We start from the raw sequence: 21661 nt of genomic DNA on the forward strand, positions 1-21661 counted from the left end.
GAGAGGAACACGGGAGGAGGACTGGTTTGAGGGAGACGAAGGCCACAGAAGGGACACCGTGGCCTGGCTCAGCCGGTGCTCAGCTCACGAGAGAAGGCCCTGACAAGCACAGGCTACTGCAGGAGTCGACTCAGCGCCACATGCCCAGAGCATGAGAGGGCTCTGGGCCCCGAGATCCTGTGCTGTTCAAGGTCAGAGGCAGATGCAGCTGCACTGGAACTGGCCAGCACTGGGGTGCCAGGCGGTCCCAGTGGGTCAGGTCCAGCCCCAGCGGTGTGGCTGGTACAGAGAGCAGTGGAGACAAGGCAGACTTCCTCTGCCACAAGCTTGGCTCGAAAGAGAAGGGCACAGCTACCAAGGGGACGGTTTGCCAGAGCGTGCTTGCTTGGCTTGGTTTCTTGGAGGCTATCTGGGGACACATTCATCAGCTATGCAGGAGGGAGAGGATGGCTTCCGGGGCAAGACCTGGACAGGAGGACACAGCACAGGAAGTGAGCCCACAGACTGGAAAACAGACGTAAGTGGATGCACACGAACAGTGGGGAAGAATCCTGTCAGTGGGCAGGGCACATTTCTGCACCACAAGTGGGGACACCAACTGCCCTTTTGCTCTGGACTATATTTTCTTAAGACTTGATTTACTATGTGAAAGGCAGAGCTAGAGAGAGAGAGAGAGCATCTTCCATCCACTGGTTCACTCCCCAAATGGTTACAACCACCGGGGCCAGGCCATCTGGAGCTCCATCTGGATCTCCCACATGGGTACAGGAGCCCAAGCCCTTGGGCCTTCATCCACTGCTTTCACTAGCAGGAAGCTGGATCCGAGGTGGAACAGGGGAATGTGAACCTGTCATCACGTGGAGTTAGCCCACTGTGTCTTGATGCTGGCCCCCATCTATGTTGTCTAAAATGCTGGAGCAGCCAACAGCCTTGGAGAAGGCCGGCGGTGTCTTCTGTGGCGTAGAGGGCAAGTTTTCTCTCCATCTAGTAGAAGAAAAGCCGTTATAAAAGGTTGGGGCACCCTGAGCTCAGACCCTCTGCAAACCCTGCACAGGCTCCCTGCTCATCCCTGCATGGCTTGAGGGGCGAAATGTGACCCAACCATGACATGAGTAATATGGTCCTTGATCCAGGAGTTCATGTGTCTTGTCCACGTACGTGGATCTGTCATGGCTAATTTGTCAGGTCACAGATAGGGATGCACAAAGGCCCCGACCCCTCTGGTTCTTCACAGAGATGAGGAAGTGACCTTGGGGTGACTTGATCAGGAAGGTGAAACTCACTCCTGAATGTCTTTGAATTAGTCCTTTTTGGTTACTATAATAGAATATTTGGGGCTGAGTAACTATCAGAAAAAGAGGTTGAGGCCCAGCATTGCGCATATCCGCTTCCCACCAGCTCTTTGCTAATGTGAGTGGGAAAGCAAAGGAGGATGGCCCAAGTGCTTGGGCCCTGACACCCGCGTAGGAGACAGAAAGCTCTTGTTTTCAGACAGTCCTCCCTCCAGCCATTGTGGCCACTTGGGAAGTGAACCAGGGGATGAACACTCTCTCTCTACCTCTTTCACTCTCTGTAGCTATGCCTTTCAAACAAAAACAAGTGTATTCTTTTTTTAAAATACACAATCTTTTAAAAAAAAATAACATAAGAAGATGTTTATTTTGCCCACAGATCTGGAACCCAAGGTTCAGCAGTTCTTCTCATCAGTACAGTCCCAAGGCTAGACATGTATCGCAAGGGGAGAGGTGTGTGTGTGTGTGTGTGTGTGTGTGTGTGTGTGTGACCAGGGTTTAACCTCAATGCTCCACCCTGGAGACTTTAACCGACCCAGCCCCCTAACCCCCACCTCCCTGCCTCTAAACACCCCCACGCCTGCAATATGCATCTGCTTAAAACCTCACAATAGAAACTCAACTGCAACACAGGGACACAAGCCACACTCACACGCCGCAGCAGGCCAGAGGCGGGGTGAGAGGGTGACACTCCAAATGCACTGCAGAGCAGCCCCAGCCCTCACTGAGGACAAACGCCTGTCCGCAGGGCAGCGTCCAGCTGAGCGAGACAGCCCACAGACCTGGACAGGCCAGGAGAGGAGAGCACACTTCCACCACAAGGCGCCTGGGAGAAGCTGCAGATGGTAGGAACAGATACAGCTTGCAGCTGGCGCTGGAGGTTGGCCTGCCTCAACACGGAAGGGATCCAAGCCCACACAGGAGGAGCACACCCTGCTCCTTGCCGCGGCCGCAGCCCAGGCAAGCAAAGCTGCACTACCAGAGTACTGAGGTTTGTAGGTTTAAATACAGTTGATGGGGCCCAGCGTAATAGCATAGTGACTAAAGTCCTTGCCTTGCACGCACCAGGATCCCATATGGACGCTGGTTCTAATCCCGGCAGCCCCGCTTCCTATCCAGCTCCCTGCTTGTGGCCTGGGAAGGCAGCTGAGGACAGCCCCAAAGCCTTGGAACCCTGCACCCAAGTGGGCCTGGAAGAAGCTCCTGGCCTCGGATTGGTTCAGCTCCAGCTGTTGCGGCCACTTGAGGAGTGAACCATCAGAAGGAAGATCTTCCTCTCTGTCTCTCCTCCTCTCTGTATATCTGACTTCACAATAAAAATTAAAAATAAATTAAAAAAAAAAAAGATGACGAACAGCTGAATAAATGTACAATGGCCCTGCAAGGGCCCCCTGAAAGCAGTGGAGGGAGGGGTACTGCCTCAGGGCGGGGAGGAGCCGGCAGTTCGGGAAGGGAAGCCCTGGACCCCTGCCAGGTGGTGAGGAGGTATGGCGGGGAAAGCTGCCGCCTGGAATGCTGGCATCCACACCGGCTCTGGTTCCTATCCCAACGGTTCCACTTCTCATCCAGCTCCCAGCTCATGACCCCCAAAAGAAATCTCTCTCTCTGACTTTCAAATAAATAAATCTTCAAATGCAAGTGGAGGGAGGACAATGGCACCGCACACTGATCTTGTGCCTATGGCACCAGCATCCCGTTTAGGTGTCGCTTTATGTTTCAGTCGCTTTGCTTCCAATCCAGCTTGCTGCTCATGGCTTAGGGAGGTCTCTCTTTCTCCCTGCCTCCCTCTCTCTCTTTCACATAAATCTTTTAGAAAGAAAAATACAAGTCCTGGGACAGCATTGTGGTGCCACGAGCTAAGCTACCACCTGCCAGCCGTGAAACCAACTTCCTATATGGGTGTCAGTTAAAGTACCAGCTGCTCAACTTGCGATTCAACTCTTTAGGAAAGCTGCAGGGGGCCAAGTGCGAGGCCCCCACACCGCCATGGTGGATGGTGGATTTTAGGGTACTGAACCAATATGTAGAACTCTCTGTAACTCTGCATGTCAAGCAAATCTTTTAAAATGAAGAGGTGCTGGCACTGTGGCCACAGCAGGTTAAGTGGCCGTCTGCCACACTGGCAGGACGTTGATCTGCATCCTGGCAGCTCCTCTTCCCATCAGCTCCCTGCTGATGCACCTGGGGAAGCACCAGGGGACGGCTCAAATCCTTGGGTCCTTGCATCCGCATGGGAGACCCAAAGAGGGCTCCTGGCTTCGGCCTGGCCCAGCCTCAGCCTTTGAAACCATTTGGGGAGTGAACCAGCAGATGGAACATCTTTTCTCTGTCTTGGAAGCTTCCACGTTAAAAAATAATTTTTTAAAAATCTTAAAACCCAGGAGTATTTTCTATGATGGAGTAGCACACGTTGGACATTCTTGAGGAACATGAAATTAAACAAAAAGCAACGGGAGATCTGAATTGCACAGACTGCCAGCGGCACTGGCCAGTGGGGAAGCAAGGGGCATCTGAGTCGGTCCACACCATAGAAGGAAGGAGAACTGAGCCTCCAGGACCCTGTGATTGGGCACATACCTACTGCTGCTCCCAGCCTGAGAGGGGCCAGGGACCCCGCCAGCTGAGGGTCTGGGGTATTTCACAAGTTCATGGGTTCTCTACCACCCTGGCCACTGCCCACTGCAGAGCAATCGCCCAATGCGCTCAATCCGGGAGGCCCTGCCCTTACCACCGGCCCCCTGGGGTGCTCTCTGCAGCCCTGGCGGGCCTTAGGCCGGCCTCTGTAACAGAGGCAATGTGAGGCCCGTCCTCCCCCATAGTCACCAAATAAGAGGATGACAGCCTCTGCCCTCCCCCGGCACACCACCCCCGCGGCCCGGCTCCCCGACGCTGGCGATGGGGTATCTGAAAGCCCTTCCCGGGACAGCAGGGCAGCGGCCGCCGGCCACCTGCCTCTGGCGTGGTGGAGAACCCTGGAGCCGCTCCGCAGCGCGCAACACACAGCCAGCGCGGCAGGTGGTGTCTCCCCGGAACCGTCTGGGCTGGCGGCGGCGCTGTCCCGTGCATGGGCAGGATCGTGGCGGCGGAGGACGCCGCCTTCGAAGTACCCAGGGCACCGGACGGCTCCGGGGGTGGAGCTCAAGGCCCACCCGGCGCCTCTGCTCTCCTTCCAAGCCGGACATCGGACGGGCGCGCTTGAGCCAGGGCGCCATGAGACCCCCGCGCCACTATCGCCTCTGGCGGCGGCTGCTGCTGCTCTCGACCATCTGCTCGGGGATCCTCCTCATCTTGTACTCCTCAGCGCCCACGTGGCCCTCGGGACCCGGGACCCCAGCCAGGTAGGGGCGGCCGTGCGCCCACCCGGACGGCGCCGGCGTGCACGCGCGCGAACCCCGTGGGGTGGCTCGCGGAGGGCGGCCGGGGGTCAAAAAGGACCCCACGCTGTGCCCGAGCTATCCTCCCCACCCCGTTTACTTCCGTGGCCGTGCCTTCTGCGTCTGATCTGAACAGGTTTTGTTTGTTTCCTGCGTCGCACTTTTTCAGACGCTCTGTTTTGGGTAGGGACCCAAGTCCCTCGGTTTCCAGCCTTGCTGTGGGACCCTTGGCGGGGCCGAGAGCCAGCATCTCCCGCCCCACCCCCAGTTTTCGAGCTGGGCGCCAACTGCCTGCCGGACCCAGCTACAGAGGTCGGGTCTGGATCCCAAGTTCCCCTGCCGCCCCGGGCCTCCTGTACCCGGCCTCTCCCGGGAGCCTTCCTTTCCTTTGTGGGCCGCCAGGAGACACACCTGCGAGCCTGCCTTTGGCACTGGATGGCCCGGATCTCGAGCGAGGAGTTTGCTCTGTGAGGTACAGCTCATGGAGGCCAGAGGGCCCATTTCTTCCCTTCTAACTTCCCCATCTTCCCCAGGTTGCCAAATCTCTTAGTGGCCAAAAATTGCACAAGAAAGGAGCCCCGTAGGGGTGGAAGGCATTTAGAAAGGAGTGTCCTTGGGGGGGAAAAAATACTAATTTGAAAGGCAGAGTTACAGTTCTAGAGATTGAGGGAGAAACAGAACTCTTCCATTCCCCTAAAGTTAGCAGTAGCCAAAGCCAGGCTCTTCCAGGTTTCCCACATGGGTACAGGGTCCCAAGGCTATGGGCCGTCCTCCACTGCTTTCCCAGGCCACAAGCAGGGAGCTGGATGGGAAACGGGGCTGCCAGGATAGAATGTCAGTGCTGCAGGTGGGAACCTTAGCACTACACTGGCCCCAATAGTTTTGGTTTGGGTTGGGTTTTTGTTGTTGTTGTTGTTGTTTTAATATGGATTTTTCACCTTTTATAAAGAAAACTCAAAAGCCGCGAGGATATTTGTGCTGCAGCCTGGCACCCGGGAAGGCGGCAGGAGGTGCATGTGTGTGGTTCTGGAGAGAGGCGGGGCGCCTAGGGGGAGTGAAGTCCGTGGGACACCCCTAAACTGGACCGCAGAGGCCAGCCCAGCACCAGGGATGGGTCCTGCAAGAGGGGAAGGCTCTTCCTGCGGGTCAGGGAGGAGCCTCTCACTGAGTGGTTCCCAGACTACTGCACCTGTAAAAGCAAGTTCTGGAATGTTCTAGAAAGGAACGCAGGAGGCTCCTGGTAGGGGACTAAGTGTTAGTAAGACTTCAAGCTGAGTGAGTGTGGTTGTATGAAAAAAGCAGTGCTTTGGTTTCTCCCAGGTGGAGCCGGCTTCCCACAGGGGCGTGGGTGGGTTCCGGGCATGGCCAGGCAGGGCAGGGAGCTGAGAGGGCGAACTGGGGGAAGTCGCAGGCACCTATAGGTTCCCAGGCCTCAAGCCCTGCCACTACTAGGCAAACTGGGGGGAAGGAGCCCAGCCCCTGGCATAGGGGTGGGCAGCCCGGGTCTCCAGCAGCCAAAGCTGAACGCTTCCATTTTTTTTAATGCACCAGATTATGTGGGTGCATAGGTGGCCCATCTGAAGGGGGAGAAGGCCAAAACAGACCCCCTACTGTTTCCACTGCCCACTCCTCCCAGGGTGTTATAGGCAACCAGGAGGAGGACAAACCTGGACACCCCGCGCCCCACCCCAACCAAGTCCTGCCCTTGTACCTGCCAGTCCCAAGCCCTACCTGCTCCGGGTGAGGGCAGCTCCCTGGCAGCAGCTTGGCCACCCCTGGGGCCAGGGCCAGGTCGTTCCTGGGAACTGGGAGTGGGCAATGACATCACCCCTTCACCCGTGTCCATGACAGCAGCAGCTAGCATTGTGGGGTGGGGGTGCTTCCTGTACGGGACAGCACAGAGCCTCATTGTGCCCTTGGCGGAGGGCTATCTTGATTTCCGTATTCGCAGAGCAGGCCTGAATGTAGTTGGGGTGACTGCTTTGTGTGTCTGGAACGTGGCAGGACCTGCTGAGGGGGCGGGGCAGCTGTGAGAGCCCCACTTCACTCCTGCCTTCTTTCCCAGGAACACCACTTCATCCCGAGGACTCTTTGGACTCAGGGCACTTTTTTTTGGAACCAGAAAGGTATGCTTGCTGGCCGCTGTGTGGCACTTCAGAACTCGCTTGTGCTAGTGAGGAGGGGATGAGGGCGAGGGGATGAGGGCGGAGGGATGAGGGCGGTGGGGGGGTGTAGGGCTGGGCAGACCACCAACACCAGGCACTGTGGAAACCCTGTAGGGTGAACAGTACATGACGTGCCCTAGGGGAATCTTACGGTCTCAGACCTGCTTCCTCTAAAAGCCACATTCACACTGCTCTCGGCCACTCCGGGAGGAGCCGGATAGGTGCCAGAGAACATTCCGGGCCCTGCAGCAGAACAAATCCCTGCGCAACAGTCAGGGGTCCCAGGAGGCGGGAGGGACCCCAAGGCACTCCCAGGGATCTTTTTTGTAATTTTATCTTTTATCTATCTGTAGGATTTCCCCCCCAAGATTTACCTTTCATATTTTTGAAAGGGTGAATGACATGAATGAGATCTTCACTGGCTCACTCCCCAAGTGGCTGTGACAGCCAGGGCTGGCCCAGGCTGAAGCCAGGACCCCAAAGCTCCGTCCAAGTCTCCGTGTGGGTGACAGAGCCCTTGCACCGTCCTCTGCTGCCCTCCCAGGCACATCCGGGGAGTTGGCTCAGAAGCACAGCAGGTGGCACCTAAGCTAACCTGTGGTTTGGAATGCAGGCAGTGTCACAAGCAGAAGTGTTGGTTTATAAGATGTATTTTCATTGAAAAGTCAAATATACAGAGAGGAGGAAAGACAGAGAAGAAGATCTTCCATCTACTGATTCACTCCCCGAGAGGCCATAACAGCTGGGGCTGATCCAATCCAAAACCAGGAGCCAGGAGCTTCTTCCAGGTCTCCTACTTGGGTGCAGGGTCCCAAAGGCTTTGGGTCGTCCTCAACTACTTCCCCAGGTTACAAGCAGGGAGCTGGATGGGAAGCAGGGCTGCCAGGATTAGAACTGACGACCATATGGGATTCTGGCGCATTCAAGGCAAGGACTTTAGCCACTATGCTATTGCACCGGGCCCACAAGCAGAGGTTTAATGTGCTATGCCATGACACCAGCCCCAACCCCAAACCCCGAACTCCTGGCCTGCATCCCATCCCGGAAGCTCACGGCAGCCACACCAGGCAGTATAGTTCTTAGAGAGCAGCCAATGGAGGTACCAAGAAGGCAGGCACCACTTTCAGGGTAGCTCAGGTTTGAGAGGGCGTACTGGGAGAGCAGCCTCTGAGCTGACCTTGAGCTTGGCTCTGAGTCCCTGTGTGCGACACCCTCCCCATGCCCAGCTGGGTGTGCTGGATTAGGAAGAGCTTAAGGGGCAGGCATTGCGCACGGTGAGGTAAGCTGCCGCCGTGTGGGACGTCAGAGTCCCGGCTGCAGTGCTCCGGGTCCAGCTTTCTGTGCCCTGGGAGGGCAGCAGCAGGTGTAAGCACTTGGGTTCCCACGCCTCGGGTGGGAGACCCAGCAGCGTTCCCAGCTTTGCAGGCATTTGAGAAATGAACCAGCAGGTGGAGGATCTCTCATTTCCTCTCTCTGCCCTTACTTCTCTGTCAGCTCTGCCTTTCAAATTAATCTGACACCAAACAAAAGCTTCCCAGGTACACACGTCCACGGAGGCTTCAGCACACACTGTGTATGAGAGTCTAGCTGTGATGATGACAGGTGGCCTGGGACAGGTGACGGGGCCATCTGCAGCATCTCTTGAGTGCCTGGACCTCAGTCGTCCCTAGGGCTCCTGTGGTCCCTTCAGCCTCCATCTTGTAAAAACAGTGGCTTTGGACACACCACAAACCACCAGGCAAAACCAACAACAGAACGAAACAGGCAGGAATAGCATGCCATTAAGGAGAGGGCAACGACTGATGAACCTCCCTGTGTTAAACTCAGCCGGTTCTGCCGTCATGCCAACTTTGCCGATGTGAACTTATGGTGAAATGTGACGTCACACTGTGTCACCCTGGCTTGTGGGCAGCAGACGAGCGTAGCACTGAGCAAGCTGCATGCTCGCCAGACGCACCTCCTGCACACATGAGCGCCAGGTGCTAGATGTAAGCTGCAGGTGTCTTCGCCACCAGGCCAAACACCCGCAGCCCCGGAGAGTACCTCCAAGCGTCTGCCGTCAGCCCAGCTTCCCATAAGCCCCGCGGCTCTGACTGCGTCCTTCTGCCCTGCCTGTCACTTTTCTGGACTCTCACGTCTCTCCTTATAGCAGTCATGGCCACACAGCATATTCTGCTTTATCCTGGTGATGCTGCAAACGAGCTGTGTGAGATCTGGCATTGTGGGATAACGGGCAGACGAGCCAGAGGCCTGGGGCAGGCACCCCTTTCCCTGTGGCAGCTAGAGCAAGTGACCAGAGACCAGGGCAGCTGAGAGCCCCTGGGGTGGACTGTGGCACCTGTGTCCCCTCCCCCACCACGGCCTTGTCCCGGCTTCTCAGAGCTCCCCAGGCTCCTGGGGTTGGAGCCACCTCATTCTGGTCTCTGCCTGCCTTGCAAGGATGCCAGCACCTGGAGTTAAGACCCAACCTTACCCCCTAGGTCCTCATCTTGTTTCTGCAAAGGTCACAGACTGCAATAGGAACATGGCACAGAGTAGAGGTGGGAGGATCCTGATGGGGCACCAGCCTTCCCAAACGTCCCCACAACAGCCCCTGCAGTGGGCAGCTGGCAGAGCTGGGGTGAGGGCTTAGGCCCCCATGTCTCCATCACAGGGGCCCCCATGGTCCATGTTTCCATCCCTGGAGAAAGCCCCCAAATTGGCCCAAGCATGAGGCTGGGGAGGGCACAGCCAGAACCTCCAGGCCATGTGCACATGGCACCTGGGACAGAAAGGAATGCACAAGGCTACATGGAGGGCACTCTGGGCATCCCACCGGCTACTGGGCCACTTCAACATGACTTGCAGATTTGCACTGGGGTAGAGGTGGCACCATTTGGGGGGACAGGAGGAGGATAGCTTTCAGCCCCACCATGGTCTCCACAGATCTCCACCTGCTGGGCTCAGCCATCTGATCCTTTTACCCACAGAGCCATACCTGCCAGCGTTCACTCCGCCAGGCCATCCAGCAACATCAGCATTTCAGTCACCTGTTCAACCTCTCGGTTCCCGTGCTGCTATGGGGAGGCCTCCTCAGCCCCACGCTCTGGGACACACTGAGCCAGCACAGAGCGCCTTACGGCTGGCAGGGCCTCTCCCGCCAAGGTCAGCAGGTCCCTTCCTCCTGTTCTTGACCCTGAGGACAGGGTGGGTGTGTAAGCCAAGCCTCCTGCCAATCACCAGGGGCTCAGGGAAGGTGCCCAGTGGTTCTGGCCATTCTGGGGCCATCCCTTGGGCAGAGGGACTACAGTGACCAGGACACAGGACTCTGGCCAGCCACTGCTGCACTTGGGTGGGGCCAGGTGAGGTCCAGACAAGCACTGGGGAGGCCCTGAGGATACGGGTGGACGGCCCAGAGGGCAAGGTGCACTCCTTCTCACAGCACCCCGCCCCTCCCCACCATAGCCATCACCTCCACCCTGCAGCTCCTGAACAATTCTGAGAGCGCAGAGCTGTTGGCCGCCTTCAAGAAGCACCCGCGGTCCTGTATCCGCTGCGCCGTGGTAGGAAATGGGGGAATCCTGAACGGGTCCAGCCAGGGCCGGAACATTGATGCACACGACTATGTGTTCAGGTATGCAGGGCCGGGCTGTCTGCGTGGGCATGGCAGGGGCAGGCTTGACAACAGCGGTAGACCCTGAGGAAGGGGCACAGGTGCCCACGCAGGCAGATGCCCACACAGGCTGAGCCGTCCACAGAGCAGCCCCCCAAAGGCTGCACGTGTGAGGCTCGGGCAGGCCACGGGGTGGGGTGCAGGTGCTACAGCGAGGTCCCAGAGATGGAACCAAGCAGCCTGGCAGGACTGCTTTTGTGCCAGACTCAACGGTGCTGTGATCGAAGGCTTCAAGAAGGACGTGGGTAGCAAGATCTCCTTCTATGGCTTCACTGTGAACACCATGAAGAACTCGCTCATCACCTACTCGAAACTGGGCTTCACTTCAATACCCCAAGGACAGGTGGGCCCCTGCTGGGCTGCGTCTGGGGTCCCTTCACTGGGGTGGGTCTTGGGTGAGTGGACGCAGCAGGTGTGTTAGGGTCTCAACTGTGCCAGCTGGAGCCTGGGAGCCCCCTCCTCAGAGCCTTGGGTAGCACAGGAGATGAACAGTTCCTAGTCACTATTTTTCTTTAAGATGTATTTGAAAGGCAGGATTAGAGAGAGGGAAGGATAGGAAAAAAAAAAAAAAAAAAAAGATTTTGCACCCATTAGTTCATTCCCCAAATGGCGACAACAGCTAGGGATGGGTCAGGTGGAAGCCGGAGCCAGGAATTCCATCTGTGCCTCCCACATGGGTGCAAAGCCCCGAGTGCTCAGGGTCAGCCTCTACTGCTTTCTCAGGCACATTAGCAGGGAGCTGGATAGGAAGTAGAGCTGCCAGGACTTGAACTGGTGCCCATGTGGGATGCTGTGCTAACCTCCTGCAGCATAACATGAGCCTGGTGCCCCTTCTTCCTTCGAATCAGCATCAAGGCCAGGATCCCACTCAGACGGCCCCGCTCACAGCTCCTGCTCTCCTGCGCCATCAGCATGATGTAGCTGGCACTGGGAGAGGCTACACATTGCCCCTGCTGGCCGCAGCTTAGTCCTGGCCACGGACAGGGCTGCCACAGCATGCCTGTGTCTAGATGGCCAAGCAGAGACCCAAGCAAGATCAGGAACATAGCTGGCCACAGCCACCCAGCTAGTCCTCCCACCCCTACTCTGCCCTTGACCAAAGCCGCGAGTGTTCGCATTTGCCTGCACTACCCACCAGAAGAGCCTTGGGGACCTTTTGTGCCCTGTTAGGAAACCGAGCGTCAGAGAGGACGGTGAGTCGAGGCTGCTCTAGGGGCTCTTGGTACCCCCATGCCTCTCCCCTCCAGTGCCCCAGAGAGGGGCATCTACCTCGGCTGGGTGGGATTGCCAGCACCTACCTGCTGGTCACTCAGTGGGGTCCTGGCCACAAGCTCTGTTCACTGGGCCAGAGTCGAGCCTCTCATAGCTGCTGAGGGCACAAACTTCAGAATGCCGATGCGAGAGGGATTATGGGAGCAGCTCAGGGCTTTGGGTCTCCCAGACTGTGAGCTGCATGGGCAAGCTTCCTCAGAGGCGAGGTGGCCAACAGCAGGTCCCTTCCACCAGTGTGACAGCTGACCTCACCCAGGCCCAGCTCCTTTCCGTGCTAGGCAATCACCCCTCCACTCTGCACTTACTGTTCATTAGAGAAATTCCATGCATGGGTCGCCACATCCAGGCCACCGACAAGGGCACGGCAGCTGGGCACCCCCTCTCAGAGGGCAGGATTCTGAGGAACTGTGGCACATGGGGGATGTACCCTTTGGGGCAGGGCTGTCCCCTCTGAGCAGGAGCGCCCCTGTGGCCTTATTGCCTCCCCCTGCCCCAGAGCTCAGCGTCTCCACCACCCCGACAGGACCTCCGCTATATTTTCATCCCCTCCGACATGCGCGACTACTTGATGCTGAGGTCGGCTATCCTGGGTGTGCCTGTGCCTGAGGGCCGGGATAAAGCGGACAGGTGAGCAGGACTCGGTGGGAGGCCTTGGAGACTGGCGGTCCCCCAGGTAGTATCCTTGGTGTTAGGGAATTCTGCTGTCTGCCTGGCCTTCTAGTCCCAGGAAGTCTCCTGGTGGGGTGAGCAGGACTGGCTCCCATCTGTGACCAACCCAGGTGCCAGCTGCCCCAGGACACAGCCAGGCAGCCCGAGCTGGGCCTTCTGTGCTGAGCGCCCAGCTCACAGAGCAAGGCCAGTGTCCCACTGCCTTGTCCCAGCCTCCGCCCCTCTCCTCCTCCCCCCCAGGGCCCGGCCCAAGCCCTGGGACCCATGTGCCAGGAACAAAGGACACTTTATCTTCTCTGTCTCACTCTCCCAGGCAGTGGTCAGTAGCCGGGCCTGGGCCCAACTCCTTTGAACCCTGTCTGGCATCTGGGCCTCCTCCCTGTGGATTTGGGACAATCCCAGCATCCTCTGCCCAGGCCACTAAGAGGACACAGCCACCTCTCCAGTGTCCCGCTCCCCAGAGCCCCCAAAGCCAGGCCCACCTCTGGCCGCCACCGCCCCCCAGAGCTGGGTGGGGTAGAGAGGGGTGGGGGTACCTGCGCAGCGCCCCACCCCCACCCGCCCCCACCCGCAGATGATGATCCAACAATTGCTGCTGCCAGGCGCTGCTGTCACCAGGGTGGGCTTTGTGACAGGGGTGGGCCTCGGCTCTCCGGGAGGCACCCCTCCGCGCCCTTGGGTGGGACGACGCCTCCCCAACACCAATGAGCTCCCCCTCCCACACCCCCAGTCCGTCCCCCACCCAGTCCCCCTCCCAGTCCCGATCCAACAACATCGTCGCCCAGCAGCCCTACGGGAGCTCGGGAGGCTCGAACCCCTCCCCGTCGCCCACCCGCGGGGGCACCTCCTCCCGGCCCCCCTCCCACCCGCCCACGCCCACCACCTCGCAGCCCTCCTCGCGGGCGTCCTCCCTCACCCCCAGCCCCCACATCCAGCATGTGCCGCGAGGCGGCAGCGGCGGCGGCCAGCTGCCCACCCCGCCGCCCTCCAAGTCGCCCTCGCAGTCGGGCCTGAAGGCGCTGTCCCGCAACCCGTCGCTCACGCCCCCGGCGCCCTTCGCCGGCAGGTCGCTCTCGCAGAGCCCCGCGACCTCGGCCTCCTACATCGGCCCGGTGCGGGGCATCCCGTCCTACATCGCCCCCTACGTGCCTCGCTTCCTGAAGGAGCCGCCCTTTTTCGAGCCGCCCACTGCGCCCCTGCCCCAGAACCGCTGCTTCCCGTGCGCCTTCCCCTGCCCGCGCCCGGAGCCGCCGCCGCCCCCGGCCTCGCTCTACTTCCCGCTGCTGCCCCCGCCGCCGCACGACCCGCAGTCCACCTGCTCCTTCCAGACGCCGCCGGCCCTCTTCACCCCGCCCTCGTCACTGTCCTACTGCCCGCCCATGGAGGTGCTGCTGCGCGGGAAGCCGCACGTGGTGCCCTCGGTGCTGCCCGCCACCTTCTACACGCCCTTCTCTCGCTACTACTCGCAGCCGCGGCCACGCCGCACCCTGACGCGCCGCCGCCCCAGCGCCTTCCCCCTGCCCGCGCTGCCCAACCTGTCCTACGACAGCCCTGGACGCTCTGTCCATTTCTACCGTGGCTCTTAGGCCTGCCGTCTATTTCGGACCCGAAACCTCTGCCAGGAAGTTCAAGCTGCTTCATCCAGCCTTCATCAGCTACTTGAAGGAGAGGTAAGGGGCTGGTGGGTGGCCGCCCCCAGCGCCCAAGGCAGCCAGGGCCGGTAGGGGCCTGGGGCAGAGTCCTGGTCTCCAGCCTGAGCAGGTAGGGGTAGCCCTACCCCACCTGTGCTAAGGCCAGAGCATTCCCTGTTAGGCCTAACACCTTGGGGCACGATCAACAGGAAATGCACAGGAAACCCCCAAGGTAGTTTGTTAATTTACTTACTGGGGACTGTTCACCTGGAGAAGGCCAGGTGTGGGCAGCCACAGGTGTTGGGTGGGCGGGCACGCCGGAGCTTTCCACAGCTGAGAAGCCCAAACCTGCCAGCCCAGGCAGTCCATCTCCCTCCCTGCCTTCCTCCTCCTGCACTCTCTTTAAGATCCCCAAATGGCCCAAGCTGGGCCAGGCCAAAGCCGCTAACCTGGAACTCCATCCCAGTCTCCCACCACACTTTCCCAGATGAATTAGCACGGAGCTTAACTGGAGGTGGAGCCACTGGGCTTCCCATGGCTGCTTACACCGCAGCCACCCCTCCCCCTGACTTCATGATGCTGGGGTGGTCACAGCTCAGAGGGTGAGGGCTGAGCCACCACGTGACCCCAGGCCGGGTCAGAACCCAGGCTCTCCACTCGCTGTCCCCCATCCTGCTGGGGCAGGCAGGACATGCCCATACCGCTGCCCTTGGCACTGTGGTCACTGAGTGACGGGGGCCTGCAGGAAGGGGAAGGGCACAGCCTCCTCCAGCCAGGGAGCTCTGCTCTTCATGCATGTTTTTCTTTTTATAGACTTTATGTGAAAGAGAGAGATCTTCCCCCTGCTGGCTCACTCTCCCCAAATGGCCCCCAGCATCCAGAGCTGGACCAGTAAGCAGCCAGCAGCTTTTTCTCTGGGTCTCCCATGCCTTTCCTTTGCTGTGTCTCTTGCAGGTTTTTGAAATCACACTTGATCCACACGAAATTCAGTAACATATACATGCCTTCGACCGGGGCCATCATGCTGATGACAGCACTGCACACCTGTGACCAGGTGAGAGGGCTTCTTGCCTACACACTAAGGGAACCAAGCCCACCCTTCCCCAGGCTGGTGCTGGGCCCACCCGGACTTGGCTCCCGTGGCCACCAGCCTAGCGCTTGCCCCTTTCAGCCTCTTCTCCAGGGAAGCCCCTTCCTGCCTTAACCGAGGCTCTTCCTGAAGCAGAATCTTCCAGAAAGGACAGGAGACTTCTGCCACGGGATGTTGCCTGTGCAAGCTGTGGAGGCAGGCATTGAATAGCAGGGCTCAAGTTTGGGCTGTGCACCTGCCCTGAAGCCAGGAGCAGGGCTGCAGGGCAAACGCCACACTGGCCTTTTGCCTTCTCTCAGTTTGTTGCTTTTCAGTTTTGCAAGATTTATTTTACTTGAAAGAACTACAGAGAGGGAGACAAGTCTCCTATCAGCTGGTTCACTCCTCAAATGGCTGCAACAGCCAGAGTTGGGATGGTCTGAAGCCAGGAGCCAGGCGCTTCTCCCATGTGGGAGACCCACATGGGTGCAGGGTCCAAAGACTTAAGCCATTCCCTACTGCCTTCCCAGGCTATAAGCAGGGAGCTGGATGGGGAGTGGAGCAGCTGGGACTTGAACCAGCACCCAAATGGGATGTCAACACCACAGGTGGAGGTTTAGCCTGATACCCCATGATGCTGGGGGTGGGTGATGGGACCCCCTCCTCCCAGATTCAACGTGATCTCTCAGCTCACTGTCTTAGGGGTTCACACCTTCACCCTTGCATCTAGAGACTGTAGCTCTAGACTTGCATCTCAGCTCTGCCACCCACTAGCCCTGGCTCAGGGACATGCCTCATCACCCCTGTAAGCCGGTCTCCCCATTTGTTCCATGGAATCAGACCTAAAGTTGGAGGGGCCAATGAGGCAGTGTGTGGAGCCTGTGTTGTTAATGGTTCACGCGGTGACCACCTCCCTGGAGGGCAGGGTGGGGATGGGGGCACCTTACCTTCCAGGATTCACCTCCCCTCCCCAGTCTGCTTGCACTTCCTTGCAGCTCAATAACTGCTAACCCAATGACTGGCTCTCCGTGTCCAGGTCAGTGCCTATGGGTTTATCACACACAACTACAAGAAATACTCTAACCACTATTACGACCGGAAGAAGAAGCCCCTGAAATTCTACGCAAACCATGACCTGCTGCTGGAAGCCTCCCTGTGGAGGGACCTGCACAAGGCAGGCATCCTGTGGCTGTACCGGCGCTGATCCCACAGCACGCAGTGTGGCCACAAGCCCTTCACTGCGCCCTTCAACCCCAGAGTGCAACCTTTAGCTCCCTTGACCATCTCCTGTCGGAAGGCACACTGTTCACCCGTGCTGTGCAGGATACCCAATCCGACTGCCAATTCATCCAAGGAAAATCTGTGGATCTGAGACACCTCGGCCTTGGCCAAGGAAGAGGGGAACCACCCTGTTTGATCTTTCTACTCTCCTTCCCATGAGGTACACCTGGCGAGGGGCAGGTGAGCCTTAGAGCAGGGCATCGTCCGGCTAGCACTGGTGCCTACAGGAATGTCAATGGGACAACACAGCCTGTGGACCACTATCGTAGCCGACACTCCCCACACACAGCCCCCACAGGAAGCTCACCAACTTTAAGAAAACCTTAAGAACCTTCAACAACTTTACTTCTGCTCCTCGAAACCAGATACAGTGGGCTAAGCAGAGGCAGAGCGTTATCTGAGGTGTTTAATAAAGCATGGATGATCATTTTGTCTGCTGGTGGGCATGCAGAGTGTGGCATCCAGGGCTGGGTCTGTAAAGATGGTGAGTCCCATTGTCTCCCAGTAGATCTAAACTCCTGCAGTGTAGGCAATGCCATCACTGAAGTGACATTAAAAGGTGGTTTTTTAGAACCACCTAAGCCTCGGTCACTTTCTCTTTGGCCAATTTGATGGCACACATGCATGACAACAGAGGTGGGTCCCACCGGACCTAACCAGGGGAGCTAGGCCCAAGTTCAAGCCTCAAGCGGTGGCCTTGCAGGGCTGACCCTCCTAGTGCCCGATAGAAGTGGGGGACAGAGTACACCCCCACCACTGCTGACAGCTCTCAGTCCTAGCATCACAGAGGAGCGCGCTGCCCTGGAACTCACCACTGCAAGCACCCCTTGATCCACAATGCCTCATTTCTCCCTAAGGTCGGGAAGGACTTAACCAGTCCTTCATCAGATCCAAGTGCTAAGGCAGTGTGGGTGTGTAGCAGCCCAGAGGGACAAGCCATCTGCCTACTCAAGTCTTGCTCCACTTCACTTCCCATCCAGCTCCCTCCTAGTGTGTGGGTAAGAGGCCCCAGCACTTTGCTCACCCACCTACGCCACCTGGGGAGCAAAGCAATGGAGCCAAGACCTCATTCTCTATGGAATGAAAGCCATCAGACCACCTCCCAGGGACAAGGTTACCCATGACTTCTGTAGGTACTTTTCCACCCATAAAAGCTGGCCTGGATGTGGGGTGGTTGGGCAAAGCCACTGTACCTGCCGATGAATGGCAGGAGGTGGTCTCATAGCTAGGAGTTTGGGAAACTCCTTTGTCAGGATGCAATCCCTACTGGTGAGAACCAAGGTTGAGAGCAGCCCACGCCAGCCTGGGTATCTGGCACATGTATGGGTCAGGTCTGAGGGCTAGACTCCGACCACACAGAAAATCATGATTTGTAGCTTTACCCCGGGGTTCATGTATTGGGACTGGGCCTCCTCAGCTGCTGACCCCTGTGCAGGGGACAGCATGCCAGATGCGCACTGGTGAGATGAACAACCAGCTCAGATGCTGAGCACCACAAAGGATGGACAACTCCTTTGGCCAAGGTGGACTGTACCCTTAGAAAGACTTCAACCAAACTCCGCATCAGACATCCCCACCATCAGCAGTCCAAATAGGCATACACCTTTCTCAACTACTAAAAACAATAATCTTAATTAAAAACACTTTATTTGTGCAGGGCCCCAGCAGGCATACACCCACGGAGATGCTCCCGGGGCTTAGGGAGTACATGCATGTTCTTAATCCAGCTGCAGTCACTGTGGGTCCACCAGCACCCAGAGGACTGACACGGGACTCTGACCCCGCTGTGTAATCGTGAAACGTCCCGCTGAGCTCACCCAGCAGAGGTAGGACTTGCAGCTCCCACCGGGCATCACCGAAGGCCCCTGTAAGAGCAACAGATCAGTGCTGGAATGAGAGGCAACCACAACTCGAAACCCCAACCAGGGAAAACGCTAACCCAGGAGGAACGGCTGTGCCTGCAGGCTGGGGAGCAGTCGCCACTTAGAACACTGGGGAGCTTTAAGAACTTAGAACACAGGCTGGGGAGCTTTAAGCTGCTCAGCCTCACCCTGAATCCCACTTCCCTGGTTCCTGAGTGGAGCACACCCCCTCATTTCTACAGGAGGCCTCACTGTGCACACCTAACCCTGGCATCCTGCCCTCACCCCACTCTGCTCTCCTGTTCCGAGACCAGCCCCTGCTGTCCAAACTGCAGCCGCCTGCCAGCCATGATAGCCAGACAGGACTGAGGTCAAGTTCAGGAGAGCCAAGCTGCCTGGTATGAACCAGGAGGGCTGTCCCAGATGCCCTTCTTACCCAAATGCCATCACAGCAGCAGAGGTGTGGTCAGCATCACCACACGTCCCCACTCAAAAACTGACAATCTCGGAGTGCATTCACTCCCTAGAACTATGCCAACCAGCACTCCTTCAGTCCACACTGGCAGCAAGCAGCAGCCCTGGCTACCTGCCCTGCAGTCACTGCTACAGGGTGGAGTACCCAGGGTCAGCCACCACACCCAGGCTCTCCCAACACCAAAGGCCAGTGCCCTGGAGTGGGTCCCCAGCGGGAGTGAGCCCCGTGAGCCCCAGGGCACGTTCTGGTCCCTCTGACAGGGTAACCAGGCATCACCAGCTCCCGGCTTCAGAAGGACACAAGCGGTCAGCGCAGAACACACAGGTGATATCAGGGAACCCCTGACCCACCTCAGGTGGAGCCATCCATCCTGTCCAGCTGTGACACCTGGCAGAGCAAAATAGTGAAGTCAGCCTGCCGTGGCACGACCTGCACAGGGAGCTCAGGACAGTGCCCAGAAGGTCCCAGTTCAGCCTCAGGACGGGAGGCCAAGCCGCACCTGGCCAGGAAGGGGAAACAGCAATCCACTCACTCAGATGACCTCTGGGCATGGCGGGTCCCAAGTGCCTGAGGGTTCCATGAGGCTAACGGGGACACCAAGTTTCAGATGACACGTTCCACACAGGAAGGCCTTTCTCTGCCTTCAGCCAGGGATAACTTGACATCATCATGACTCAGGCGCCCCCAGCTGCTCCATAGAGCGCCCATGACGACCACCCGCAAGTGCGCGCCACTCAGCCCTCCGCTGTCACCAAGAGGCCACTTCGCGGGCCACCTGTGTGCGCGCAGCTCCCCAACAGGACAAGCCTGCAACCTGCAGCTTTCCAAGACAGTGGATTAGAGGTCTGCCCCGGCTAGCTAAAAATAACAAGCTGGGCACGCGTCCCCATGCTGGAATTAAGCACTAGAGCCAAAAGCGGGTCAGCTCAGCTCCCATTCCCGTGCCTGGGTCACACCACGTGCACCCATGGCTGCCAGCCCAGCCTGACCCTTACCTGGCTAAGGAAATCTGTCACGTGGAGACGCCGCCTTCTCCTCCCCCTCCTCTTCGTCTGAGGGTTTCACCCGCCTTCCGGCCAGCTCCCCTATGCTGTAAGGGAACCAGGCGTGACATGCTGGGACCGCAGGCGGCCTCGCGCCACGCACTTCGCAGCTGGATTCACAGTTGAGCTTCAGCCAGACAGCACTCCTCATGATAAGTCGTTTCAGACAGGGATAACTTCACTTCATCCTCAGCTCAACCTGCAGGTGCGTGGGTTTCCCACACTGACCCCCGAGCGGTCCGCACCCCACGCCCCCACGCCATGCTGCACCCTGGCTCCGTCCTTACTCAGGCCAGGCGTCCATCCACTCCCCGAAGCTCGCCTTGGCACCTGCGCCGCGGCCGCCACAGAAACGCCTTGGAGATGGAGAGAAAACGTGAGTTAACACCCGGAGGGCCAGCCCGCGCCCCACGCGTGACCCTCCAACGGGGGAGCCCTCCCGCAGTCCCACGTCCCCGCGGGACCCCCTAATACAACACACACACACGCTCCCCCAAGCCGCACCTGGCACCTGCAAAGACCCCCGTGGACCCCACGGCGTCTCCTGGACCAGTTCCCTAGGAACCCCACACGTCCACCCTACCACCCCCGACGAGGGCGCGCGCCTATCGCCGGCACCTCCGCCTCCGAGGTGTTGCAGCACTGTGGCAGAGACCTGTCCGCCCGCCCCTGCAGCCTTGCCATCTGCAAAGGCCTGAACCGGGGACCCGGCTTGCACACCCGAGGAAGCGGCCATGACGCCAGCCACGCGGCCGACTTTGAAAAGAACGAGGGACCGCGCCTGCGCGGGAGTCTTTCGCCGCAGTCTCGCCGCAGCTATCGCGATGTGGAGAAAATGCTGATGGGAAATGTAGTTCAAGCCGTGGTGGCCGCCACCAGGGGCCAACTTCCGGGCTCTGAAACTAGTTACAAATTCGCCTGGCCTACTTCACCAAGACCACACAGCAAGCAGCAGCTGGCAGAGTCAGGTCGATCTTGCACGCAAGGGCTCTTGTGGACTTGTACGTGGTGGGGGTGGGGAGAAGGTGGGCAGCAGGGGACAGAGAAGGACGTTTGCAGGGTTGGTTGGGGGCAAGGACCAGAAAGGGCAGACCGCGCAGCCCAGGCACCTGCTGTTCTGCTCGGATCCACTTGGCAGCTCCAGACCAGCTGTCTCCAAGTCCGCTGTTGCTCCTGCCTGGGCACCCTGGGGACCTCCAGTGTGTTTGTGGAGCGGGAGCAGGCTCCCCGTCTCTGACAGTACCCAGGGCAGCCGGGCAATTGCCCAGAGGCTGGAGCAAAACCCTGCGAAAGGAAGCGGGTGCGGTGGCGTGGCGGGAACACCGTGTGGGGATCCTTGCTCAGGCCCTGGCTGCTCCACTTCCTTCCCAGCTCCCCACTAATGTGCCTGGGAAGGCAGCCGAGGTCAGGTGCCTGCCACCCACATGGGAAAGCAGGACGGAGCGCCTGGCTCCTAGCTCACCCTGGCCTAGACTGGTGTTGCAACCTCTTGGGGGAGAATGGCCGAAGGACAGAGGAGCTCTGTCTGTCTCTCTCTTGCTCTGCCTTTCACATCAATCAGGTAGTACATTTTTCAAGGATTATTTATTTTACTTGGAAAGTCAGTTACAGAGGGAGACAGGGAAAGACAGAAATATCTTCCATCCACTGGTTCATACCCCACATGGGCACAACAGCCAGACCTAAGCGATCCAGTGTGAAGCGAGGAGCCAGGAGCTTCCTCTGCGTCTCCCCTGTGGGCGGCAGGATCCCAAGGCTCTGGGCCATCTCCTTCTCATTTACCGGGGACACAAATAGGAAGCTGGATGGGAAGTGGAGCAGCTGGGACATAAGCCGGTGCCCATATGGGATGCCAGCACTTGCAGGTGAAGGAGTG

General features: G+C 58.5%; 1 protein-coding gene, 1 long non-coding RNA gene and 1 other non-coding gene across 4 annotated transcripts; 1 reads left to right on the forward strand and 2 right to left on the reverse strand.

Moving 5' to 3' along the window:
• Positions 1-4385: 4385 nt before the first annotated feature.
• Positions 4386-16829, forward strand: ST6GALNAC2 (ST6 N-acetylgalactosaminide alpha-2,6-sialyltransferase 2). Its single transcript, XM_040989613.1, has 9 exons — positions 4386-4630; positions 6732-6792; positions 9801-9975; positions 10276-10444; positions 10688-10826; positions 12279-12382; positions 14011-14094; positions 15010-15109; positions 16161-16829. The coding sequence occupies exons 1-9, from the start codon at positions 4503-4505 to the stop codon at positions 16326-16328; spliced, it is 1128 nt and encodes a 375-aa protein (XP_040845547.1). The 5' UTR covers positions 4386-4502; the 3' UTR covers positions 16329-16829.
• Positions 5449-20544, reverse strand: LOC121162544. 2 transcript variants are annotated; one of them, XR_005884812.1, is made up of 6 exons: positions 20290-20544; positions 20073-20141; positions 19738-19832; positions 19169-19241; positions 19093-19129; positions 5449-5468 (listed from the first exon to the last, which is right to left on the reverse strand). It is a non-coding gene; the product is annotated as an uncharacterized LOC121162544 (long non-coding RNA). The 2 variants fall into 2 exon arrangements; XR_005884813.1 differs by lacking the exon at positions 5449-5468 and adding an exon at positions 18040-18270 and having other exon boundaries at positions 20404-20544.
• On the reverse strand, positions 19908-19983 carry LOC121162689. Its single transcript, XR_005884826.1, has one exon. It is a non-coding gene; the product is annotated as a small nucleolar RNA R38 (small nucleolar RNA).
• Positions 20545-21661: the final 1117 nt, after the last annotated feature.

Source organism: Ochotona curzoniae, unplaced genomic scaffold, assembly GCF_017591425.1.
Source record: "Ochotona curzoniae isolate NIBS_2020 unplaced genomic scaffold, NIBS_Ocur_1.0 contig_523, whole genome shotgun sequence".
In the NCBI taxonomy this organism is placed as follows: domain Eukaryota; kingdom Metazoa; phylum Chordata; class Mammalia; order Lagomorpha; family Ochotonidae; genus Ochotona; species Ochotona curzoniae.

Bases quoted from the DNA above. Each gene is read 5' to 3' on its own strand.
- ST6GALNAC2 (XM_040989613.1), top strand. From the start codon at position 4,503: ATGAGACCCCCGCGCCACTATCGCCTCTGGCGGCGGCTGCTGCTGCTC. The intron at 10,445-10,687 runs GTATGCAGGGCC...CTTTTGTGCCAG, and splicing joins GCACACGACTATGTGTTCAG to ACTCAACGGTGCTGTGATCG. The intron at 12,383-14,010 runs GTGAGCAGGACT...CGTGGCTCTTAG, and splicing joins GGCCGGGATAAAGCGGACAG to GCCTGCCGTCTATTTCGGAC.